General features: G+C 36.2%; 1 protein-coding gene across 1 annotated transcript in view; it reads left to right on the top strand.

The window, feature by feature from the left end:
* The first annotated feature begins 1,612 nt into the window (after positions 1-1,612).
* The window catches only part of ArfGAP3 (ADP-ribosylation factor GTPase activating protein 3), a 62,770-nt gene continuing 53,046 nt past the window's right edge, over positions 1,613-11,336 (top strand). Inside the window, exon 1 of the mRNA XM_089107182.1 lies at positions 1,613-1,734. Within this exon, the coding sequence (XP_088963308.1) occupies positions 1,663-1,734 (72 nt within the window). The 5' untranslated portion in view covers positions 1,613-1,662. The remainder of the gene's footprint in view (positions 1,735-11,336) is intronic.

Raw genomic sequence — 11,336 nt, 5'->3', positions numbered from 1 at the left:
GAACAGCTTGATCTGGTGATTGCAAACACAAGACTCAGGGAGACATTTGACATTTTATATGCTCTCCTCCGAGACTGATCAGATAGAGGAAAATCGAGGCATCAAAAACAGGAGTGGAAAAAGTTGGTACACAAGCCAAAGACAAGTTCCAACTTAATTAGAATCCTAGGCGTCCACCTCCTCGTTATTCAGAGATCCAAAGCAGGAGTGGAAAAAGCTGGTAAACTAGCCAAAGACAAGTTCCAACTTAATTAGCATCCTAGGCGTCCACCTGCTCCTTATTCAGAGGTAATTTGAATCCTGGAGCCGATCCACTGGGTGAATGGATACTGTTCTATGCCAAAAAACTCTAATGCATCTTCGGAGCCCTTTACGAACAGCTTGGATGATACAATCTATGATAGCTCTTTTTTCTGGAGCCTGGGTACCGAAATATACTGGGCCAAATGGACAAAGGCTATAAATCCCTTTTGGAGCCACAAAAGTTTTTCCTAGAAAAGACCTAGATTTTGCGGAACTCATGCAAGAGTTATTTGCCTGAACTAAAGTTGAAAGCTATAAAGTCATTGATCATACTATCTTTGAGACCCTATTCCGTGAATGTCTTTGCAGCTAAATCAATATCCCCGACTTTCGGGTCAATTTACCAGTGAATTGCGACAGCATCACCAACTTTGGCCATGGTGAAAAGCAGCTAAAGCAAACTGAATATAGTCATGGCAAGTTCAAGTACAGCGATAGATGACGAATGTTTCAATCATGTCGTCATGATATGCAATGAGAGTGCCAAACCAAGACGTTTGAATTTTTAACTGAATTTTCGTAGTTGCATTCTCTTCTTTATGTGATTAATCGGTATATCTTAACTGCAATTGTAAATTTCTCACTTCTAAGTTCTGTTTTTATATAACACACTATTATCGTTTTATTCCTCATTTATTACCCTTTTCTCCGCTAGTTCAACAAATTGTTGTATGCATCCTTCTTACATGAAATTGAACTAATTGACTAATCTTCTTTAAGCTATACAATTCTTTTGGCTGAACTGTGCCTTGAAGTTTCGTATTCGAAACAAACATTATGGTAATTATTAATAAAAATCAGTAGATAAAAATGACCAATCAGTTGGTGAAATCTTTTGCCCCACCTCCACACTTTGGTTAGTAACGACCCTGCGGGGAGGGAATTCTTCCTTAGTACAAACAAACAAAGATTTGTCCATTTCCTTTTAGTTAATTATAGTTCACATAATTCTTCAATAAAACATAGGAAGTTGGGAACTAACCGTAATGAGGCTTACTTAATGAAACAAGCTTTTAGATCAAATTCTGAATAGATTAGCGGAATTTTTGGAAGGAATGGCCCATTATAAAATCATCCTCATTCGACAAAAATGACCTAAAACCTAAAACGAATAAAATAAAATATTAATATTAGTCCTGTCCAAAGGATGAATTTCAAAACATTTCTTCTAAAACTTGACATTAGATTCGTATAATTAGAAATTTTGCTCAATGATGTTCAGCTTTAACGGCTTTGACTAAAAATAGAGCAGCGCTGAAAGAAAATGTTTGTATTGCTGTCGCATCATCAAACATTAGAAGAAAGCGAAGAAAAAAGTAATTGGTGTCCTTCCTAAACACTCCGAAATTTAAGCTTAATATGGCAAGTGGACCAAGCAAGCTGGAAACAGAAAAAATATTCCAAAGACTGAAAAGTATACCTGCTAATAAAGTGAGTCATTCTGGTAATTTTTTGTTATCACCTAGGCTAAGGCATATAGGCTATTTAGAATTTTTGAAATTAATTTTCTAAAGTTTATTGTGTTTCCTTTTGGAGAATAGTAGGAAATAACCTACTGCATATTTCAAAGCAAGGATTTCATCCTTCAGTTTTTATACTATCCCTAGGGCCATATCTTGGACCATCTGCGGTGTGGGGGAGGGTGCATATTATCAGAAAAATAAACTTAATATTTAGATAAAACATAGAAATAAAGGTAGGTAAATTTTTACTAAATCATATTACTTCCAAATAAAGTGAATATACCACTTGATGCTTTTTTTATGCTCTTTCCAAATATAGGCTAATGACCATTTTGTCAGAAATGAATTTTACCCTTACCCCTATATACCAATTCAGGGTATATATTTGTACATTATGGGGGCAGGGTAAAGTTTAAACTTACCTCCCATTTGCATCAGAAATAGAATTTACCCCCCCCCCCTTATGTGCAAATATATAGGCCTACCCTGAATTGGTATATTTAGGTGTGGGGGTAAAATTCATTTCCAACAAAAATGATTAATATATTTAGAAAGAGCATAAAAAAAGGCATTGAGTGGTATATTCACTTTATTTGTAAGTCTAATATGATTTGGTAAAAATTTACCTACCTTTAAATCCTAAAGGTAATTGTCTATTATATAAAACACTTGAGAAGTGAAATTTAGTGACAATAAAATATGATGAAAATAGAATAGCCTAGGCTACTTTATTTGCAAAATTGTGAAGGTCATTTGTGAATTAGGCTATTAAGTTTGGAGTTTTGGAGTCTGCTGACCATCTCAAAGATAAAGGAAAGCTGGTAAATTTCTGGTTGGTGCTATAGTTTAGCTAAGATGAAAGTGAAAATGTCATTTGATGCCTTTTTTATGCTCTTTCCTAATTCAATAGGCTAATTGCTTCTGGGGCTAACTGCATCTTGAGCCTTTAAAGGGATCCCAAAGGTATTTCATTGGTGTAACCCCACAAAAGAAGTTATCACCCCTAGTTAAGTTATTGAAAAGTGGTTAAAAACATATCACTAGCTTATAAATAGCCTAAGTTGTTCAAGAGTAGGCCTAATATATTCCAAAGTACTTTCTTTATAATAATTCAAACCTCATTTATTAGGGAACTCAAATATAAACTGTTTTCCTACCATTTCAAGTTTTTCAAATGCAGTTGACAAAAATAGCACTGAACTTTGCAATTTGAAACTGTGCTGTCAACAATTCAAGGTATATATGTACACATTAGGGGGGGGGTTAAATTTACAGGTAACTTTACAATGGACCATATAATTTAACTAGGATAAAAATGAAAACATCATTTGATACTTTTTTATGCTATTTCATAATCCACATAAAATACATTTGGGGCCTCTTTAAGGGCTCAAGATCCAGTTAGCACCAGAAGCAATTATTAAATTATGAAAGAACATAAAAAAGACATCAAATGACATTTTCACTTTCATCTTAGCTAGATTATAGAGCCATCTAGAAATTTACCAAAAAGTTCATTATTAATGCTATTCTTGACCTAGTTCATTTTGGTTCTTTATTAACAGAATTCTTGAGGACACCAGTTAATTTGCTTGGTAAACTTCTAGGTGGCCCTATAATTTAGCTAGGACAAAATGCCTTTTTATATGCTCTTTCATAATTCAATAATTGGTTCTTTGGCTAATTGCATCTTGAGTCCTTAAAGGGGCCCTGAAGGTATTTTATATGAATTATGAAAGAGTATAAAAAGCATCAAATGATGTTTTCACCTTCATCCTAGCTTATTTTATATGGTCCACTGCAAAGTTACCATGAACTTCACCCACCCCCCTAATGTGCAAATATATACCCTGAATTGTCAATAGCAAAGTTTTGAATTGCAAAATTCAGTGCTATTTTTATTGACTGCATTTGAAAAACTTGAATCAGTAGGAAAACAGTTTATTTTTGAGTTGCCCAATAAATGAGGTTTGAATTGTTATAAATAAGTATTTTTGGAATAAATTACTCTTGAACAACTTATTTATAAACTAGTGATATGTTATTAACCACTTTTAAATAACTAACTAGTGTTGATAACTTCTATGTGCAGTTACTGTAGAATTCCTATTGCTGAAGTTGAATTGACTCTTTAATATGACCCAAGCACCTATTAATAAAACAATTTGAGCACACAAGCACAGGAAAGAAAAACATGCTAAAAACCTGCAAGCAATTATTAAGCAAGCAAGCTCAGCAGGATGCTACATCTTCCTTCTTCTGAACATCCTGCTGTTTCTATAAATTTAGTCTGTTGGGTTTAGCTACTGTCCTACTGGATCTTGTTTGTATCACTTTAAGTTTATATCACTATATAGTTTATATCACTGATCATTCAGTGGGAGAAGAGGCAGTGGAGGTTCAATTGGGAGCTGTTGACTCAAGAGCACTACAGGTCTGGAGGACCTTAAAGCTCTCAAATGGATTAAGGTGATTAAGGTAAGGTGATAGGTTTGTATCACTATATAGGTGTTAGTAAAACTATAAGTTTAATCTATTGGGTTTAGCTACTGTCCTACTGGATCTTGTTTGTATCACTCTACCACTGTTGGTGGCACTATTTCCACTGTGTTCAGTGGGGGCTGCTAAGATGGGTGAGACTAAGCTACTAAGCAGGGTTGTTTTCAGGCACCACCTCAGACAGTTGGGTGATTTCTACATTTGGTCATCATATTTTGGATTGATTGCTTTGTCTGATTTCATGTGGGATGATCTAACCTGATTATGTCAAGCATCAATCTGTTGTCAGTAGCAACTGTGTACAATTGTGGCTGGGGGCAAATTTTAACAATGGTTCCCCTCTTCCAAGGACTGCTAGGTGTTGCTGGGACACTCACTCTTGACCCTACTTGAATTTTGGGCAGGGATTTAGCATACCTATCATAGTACTTTTTCTGTCACCTTCTTCATTCAGTCCACCTTCTATGTTTCTCTCTTTGAGTCTGAAAGCTCTCTTCAGACACAATTTTCTTCTCTAGATGTTTCTGTGTGACAGGGAGGACTGATTGCAACTGCCAGCTCATGAGTTGCTGAGCTGGTGCTGCCATACCATCAATGAGCATGTTGTGGTATTCCAGGATGCCAATATATGGATCTTGTCTGCTGATCCTGGACTTGTTCAAGATTCTCTTGCAGGTTTGCATGTATTTCTTGACAAGCCCATTTGTTGTTGGATGGTAAGGGCTAGATGTTTGATATTTGATGCCCCAGTCTTTTGTGAATAGTCTAAATTTGCTGGAACTGAACTTTGGCCTCTTATCAGAAGTGAGAGTGGCTGGTATTCCATGGCAAGCAAACTGACCTTTGAGTTTAGTGACAACTTAAGAAGTGGTGGTGGAGGTTTGGTTGTCCAATTCAAAATAGCAGCTGTAATAGTTGACCATTATTACATACTGCTTCCTGTTCCATTCAAACAAATCACACCCAATGTGTTGCCATAGTAGTGACAGGATTGGCATGGAAATCATTGGCTCTTTTTGATTGTTTGACATAGTGTGCAGTGCAGGCATTGCATCTTTGGATAAACATTTCAATATCTTTTCCAATACCAGGCCAGTAGATGGTCATTCAGAGCTCTTTGCTTGTTTTTTTTTTCTGTGCCCAAATGAGCAGAGTGTAGTCCCTTCAAGGCATCATCTTGTAGACTAGTAGGGATGATGATTCTTGGGCTTTTGAACATCAGATTATCATGTGTTGAGAGATCTTGGCAAATAATACATTTTTGAGTTATAGTGTTTGGGCACTGTCTCCTGTTTTCAGGAAATCCCTCCAACATGATGGTCTTCAGCACTTGTAGTTCATGATCTGTTGTTGTCTCCTGTTTGATCTCCCCAAGTCTACTGCCAGTTGTAGGTATGGATTTCACAAACAAATTTACAAAGATTTTGATCTCTTTGTGTAATTCTTTGTCAATATCTGAAATATGAAGTCTTGAGAGTGTATCTGCAACAGAAATTTCTGTACCAGCCTAGTACTTGAAAGTCAAGTCATAAGGCTGTATATACATCATCAGGTGTTGAATCCTTGGTGATACTGTATGGAGGGGTTTGACTAGTATGGACTAAAGTGGTTGATGATCTGTATGACTTGTACTTTTCTTCTATATATGTAGTGGTGAAAATGGCAACATCCATATACTATGGCAAAGAGTTCTTTCTCCAGCTGTGAGTAGTTCTGTTCAGATTTTCTCTGCAATCTTGATGCATAGGCAAAGACGTTGCCACTCAAAGAGATTCATGTTCCTAGTCTATATCTTGAAGCATCCGCTTTGAGCTCAAGGGTTGGGCTAGAGCTGTTGAAGAAAGCCAAGTTGGTGATTATGGACTCTTTGAGCTGGTTGAGACTGGTGGTATGAGCTCTTTCCCCTCAAACTCGTCTGCTTTAATCAGGTCCAAAATATTGGCTGGTTCTGGGTTACCTGGTTTGGAATATATCTTAAGAGATAGTTCAGCATTCTGAGGAGAGTCTGGAGCTCCTCCTTCAACTTTAGGGTAGGCATGTTGTTGATGGCATGGAGTTTCTCAGAATCTGGTTTATTGCCAGCATTACTGATGATGTGACCAAAATAGCAGACTGACTGGACTGTAAAGTGGCACTTTCATTGGTTGAATTTCACACCCTTCTGTCCAGCTTTTTCTAGAATGGCTGCATGTCTTCTGTCATGTTCTACTCGGGTGTCGCCATAGAAAAGTAGGTCATCTACAAGTATTTTCAGACGTTCTAAACCTTGAAATATCTCTTCCATCTTCCTCTGGAATTTGTCCTGTGCAGATATCAACCCAAAGGGGTATCTTGTCCATCAATATCTCCTGTAGATTGTGTTGAATGTTGTGAACACTGAAGCTGCTTTTGAAAGCACAAGCAACCAGTACCCTGAGGCGGCATCAAGTTTTTAAGAATAATTTGCACCACTCAGATTGGTAATGGCATCTTCAAAAGTTGGGATTGGGTAATGAGGTTGCCTGATGACCTTTTTGAGGTCAACTGGATCAATCCAAAGCCTCATGCCTCCATCCTTCTTTTCAACAAGCACCATTGAGTTTACCCACTCTGTGGGTTCTTCCACCTTTTCTATGATCCCCAGACTTTTGAGTCTGTCCAGCTCTTGCTTGAGTTTCTCACACATCCCAATTGGTACTTTTCTGGCAGGATATGCTGTCGGAATAGATCCTTCCTTTAGATGAATCTTGCACTTGCCTTGTATTTTCCTGATGCCCAAGAACAGATCTCTATGTTGTTTGAGGAGCAGCTTCAGATCTGGCATCGACTTCCCATTGCCTGAGGTATCTAAATTAGGGACGATTTTCACTAGGTTCATGTCTTTGCTAGACTTCAATCCTAACATAGGAATAGAATTGCCTCCAACCATAAAAAACCTATGCTTCTGCTTAAAGAATCCATTATAGTTGCATGATAGGAGGCATGCTCCAACTGTTGGAATTATAAAGCCACAGTGGCTGGTGAGCTTTTACTTTGTTGGCTGTATAAGCAGCTTTGGAGCAAGGAGATCAAAGTAGTGTTGTGCTATGATGTTTGCTGGACCTCCAGTATTGATTTTGAAGCTTACAGTAGTCTGATTATTGATCTTTAGTGGGACAAATGCCTCATCTTCACTCCCATTTTGCTGCACAGCATATAGCAGTATTTCATTGTCTTTGGCACTTTCTGATATTTGACACTGCTTGTCATTCTTGATGGCATTAACGACTTTACTACAGCATACTTTGACAAAGTAGTTTAATTTTCTGTACTTGGAGCAGGTTTTAACTTTTCCAGTGACAGCTGTGTCTGGGGCCATAGATTCCTCCACAGAAGTAACACTCTGTGCCCTTTGCTCTTGTTCTTGCATCTGCTGTTTTGGTGTTTTCTGTATACAACATTCACTTCTTGTTTGACTACAGGATTTTGGCTGGGGTGGTTTTGAATTGACTTCAGCTGTGCTTGGGTTGTTTCATAGATTCTACTGCTCTTTTCAATGTTAAAGTGTTACTTTCAGCCAAAAGTTTCTCCTGTACTTTCGAATTTCTGATGCCACAGACGATTTTGTCTCTGGTCATCTCTTTTGGATCATGATATTTACATGGCTTGACTAACAACTTCAGTTCTGTTATGAATTTGTCAAGTGTCTCTCCATCATGCTGATTACATTTCTGAAAGATATATTTGGCAAACACTTTGTTCTTTTTTGGAGCAGCATATTCATGGAACTGCAGAAAATAAGACTCAATTTTATCTGTATTTGCCACTTATATATCCTGGGTTTTGAAAATATATCTCTTCCCTTTTTGCCAATCCATATGAGTAGATAGGCACACTGAATCTTCTCTGATTTACCAGAAAGAGGGCCAAGAAACATGAGTCTTGCATGTTCTTCAAACTTTGACCATTCTTCATCAAGATTCTCTGATTCCCAGTTGATTGCTGGAGGGGTTGCTCCATCCATGCTTGCTGTTCAATTTCCTGCTTCTGATACCATGTAGAATTTCTATAATTCAAGTTGATTTAACTCTTTAGTATGTCTCAAGCACCTATAAATAAAAAAATATAAGCATACAAGCAAAGCAAAGCAAACCCCAGAAGCAATTATTGAATTATGAAAGAGCAGAAAAAAAGGCATCAAATGACGTTTTCACTATCATCCTAGCTAAATTATAGCACCACCTAGAAATTTACTATTTGCTTTGACTAGTGATAGAATATATTGCCTCACCTTGGATGTTAAAGAATCATTTCAGATTGTTGGAAGGGCTACAACGCAACTGAGCTGGAACAAACAGGTTTCACTCATTTGAAAGTGAACCATAAAAGTAATTTTGTCAACCCAGAAATCAGCACCTCTACCCAAAAAGTAGAGAGAATGTGAGGTTCTGCAAAGTGGAGGAACAAATGACACCAAGGGCCATCCCACTGTCATTTACATTCATACTTAGTAGATAGAGTAAATGTGGTGGGCAGCAGTAAAGGCAGAAGACTGAGTTCATTTTAATGTGATTCTTGAGGACATTTCTGCATTCTGGGAGCATATTTCCAAGGTGTAGTTTTTGCAATTTTGCTAATAAAGTATTTTATTTACATAATTGTTTTTCCATTATGTTAAATAGGTTTGGTTAGGTTAAAATAGGTTTGTTTAGGCTATGTATTTAATATATGCTATGCTTTACCCCCACCCCTAATGTGCAAATATATAGCCCAAATTTGTCTATAAACTATTATATTTCCATCATAATTTTGTTTTATTTCATTAGCATTCACCAAACTTCACTTCTTGAGTTTGTTTTATATAATGGACAAGTACCAAAATAAATCTAATGGTACTACCTCAACTTTTTTTGTAGATGTACTTTAGAAGCCAACCACTATATATTTACCAAAATCTCTAACTTCCTTATAGTCTATCTAATGCCTTGAAAATTGCATAGATGATTGGTCAACACACAGGCCTACCTAAATTTAGAGAAAAAAAGGTTTTACCTAAATTTTGGGTTTTAGTCTTTTTTTTGTTGGCTCTAGCCCAGGCTTCTTTTTGAAAAGGTAACTCCAATTATTTCAGGAGGATTTTGGGTAAATTCATAGTTGACAACATAATTTGGCTAGGATCAAAGTTAATGCATCACTTGATACTTTTATACTTTTTCATAGTTTAATAATTGACTCCTGGCAGAAATTACATTTTGGGCTCGTAATGGGGCCACAAAAGGTAAAACAGTCCATTTTAAGCAACAGTTTAAAAACATTTTTCTAATAGAAACTGTCTATTGAGAAAAAATTGCCATTTGTAGCTTATTTAAAATAATAATTGTTATTTTCCTTAGTTTAATATAAAAATGTTATTTTGAAAACAAATTTGCAGGAATTTAAAAAAAAACATGAAGCTTCTTGAAAATGACATCACAACAAAACTGCCATAATTTTCAAGGGGATTCCAGCTTTTCATAGACAATTTGCAAGTTCCTTTTCAAAATAGCATCATACTATTAAGACTTAGAAAAATAATAATTGCTCTCCTTGAATCACCTACAAATGATAATTTTTTGTACTGGTCTTTTTTCAACATTTTTAAACTTTTTGATGGTACTTGTAGCCTATGATATACACCCTACCTAATGTTCTTCTAATAAGTTTCTCTGACACTCAATTATGATGAAATGTAATAAAGTAAGATAAAATATAATACTTTAGAAAAAAATTTGGGCTATATATTTGCATATTGGGGGGGGGGTAAAGTATAATGGGTATGTATGCCTAATGTGTTAGGTGCAATTACTCTGCATATTATGTAGTAAGAATAGTTTTATAATTTCACACTGTCCAAATACTTTACCCCCACCCTCCCGAATGCGCAAATATATAGCCCAAATTGTATATTTTCTATCTATTTTGTCACTTCTCTTTCTTTTGTCTCACCCTAAGCTGAAAAAACTAACAAAAAAACTAGTTATTATAATGCAATAATGAATGAACAACTTAAGTGGCAGGGCATTTATCATACAAGTGCCATTTTGGTTACTATGGGTTGTAGGGCTTAAAATGTAATTTTCTCCAGAAGTGATTATTGTATTATGAAAGAGCATAAAAAGGCATGAAGTGGTGTATTCCCTTTTATCCTAGCTATTTCCCTTGATACCTAGAAATTTCATGGATTTAGAGGCATAGACTATCAAGGCAATTAAAATTTACTAGTCTTTAAACCCTTGTCAAGTGGGATTGAGTAAAAGTAGTCTACTTGGCTCAAAGCACTTTCCTTGTGCCTTATTTGAGCAGTAGTCCATATCTATTCTCTAAAGTTTCCTGTTTTTGTAACATGGATTAGAAAATGTCATAGTAGTATATATTATATTAGAGTAGTATATGTGCACTGGCACTTAAAGCAACAGAAATAAATGCTTTTTAGACACGGTTATGTAAAAGAATGAGTATAGAGGAACACTAGACCAATTTTGGGTTTGTTTATAAGGAACAGCATTAGAAATAGTAGTTTTATAGGTCTCATGATTGAAACTTATGAATTTTACTGCTGGTTTTATATTCTTACCATGAGTGTTGCTCTCAACCACAGTTTATAGAATTATCCAGTAAGTTTATCGCGGATCATTTCTGGTCTTCATTCTCGGTACGAACAAAAAGCTCCTCCCACTTCTTTCTGCATTAGCGGGTTAGTCTGTTTCCGATTGTTTCCAACAAAGTGCATTATTCGTAATAGCGGGTTTCCACTTGTTTCCGATTAGATCACAGTCTGACTTGTCTACCCGTGAAAAGATCTGATGCTGCTTATGTTTCTATCTGCAAAAACGTTCTCTGGAGCACTCGCACCTTGGTCCGGGTTTTTATAATGGGTGAGATTGGGAAAGATCATACTGGATAATTATATAAACTGTGCTCTCAACTGAGATATTGGGTTTGACTTTCCAAGTAATAATCCATATTGTGTATGGTCAAGAAAAAATGAATTTGAGACATTTTGAGAAATACCACTCCTTTATCCATTTCTATTATCTGAATTTCTACGAAAACAGAGGGGTAGTCTTCAAGAGC

This window comes from Artemia sp. Qi Xiang Cuo, chromosome 21 (genome assembly GCF_049724085.1).
Source record: "Artemia sp. Qi Xiang Cuo chromosome 21, ASM4972408v1, whole genome shotgun sequence".
Taxonomy (NCBI): domain Eukaryota; kingdom Metazoa; phylum Arthropoda; class Branchiopoda; order Anostraca; family Artemiidae; genus Artemia; species Artemia sp. Qi Xiang Cuo.
This window is presented reverse-complemented; position numbering and strand designations above follow the sequence as displayed.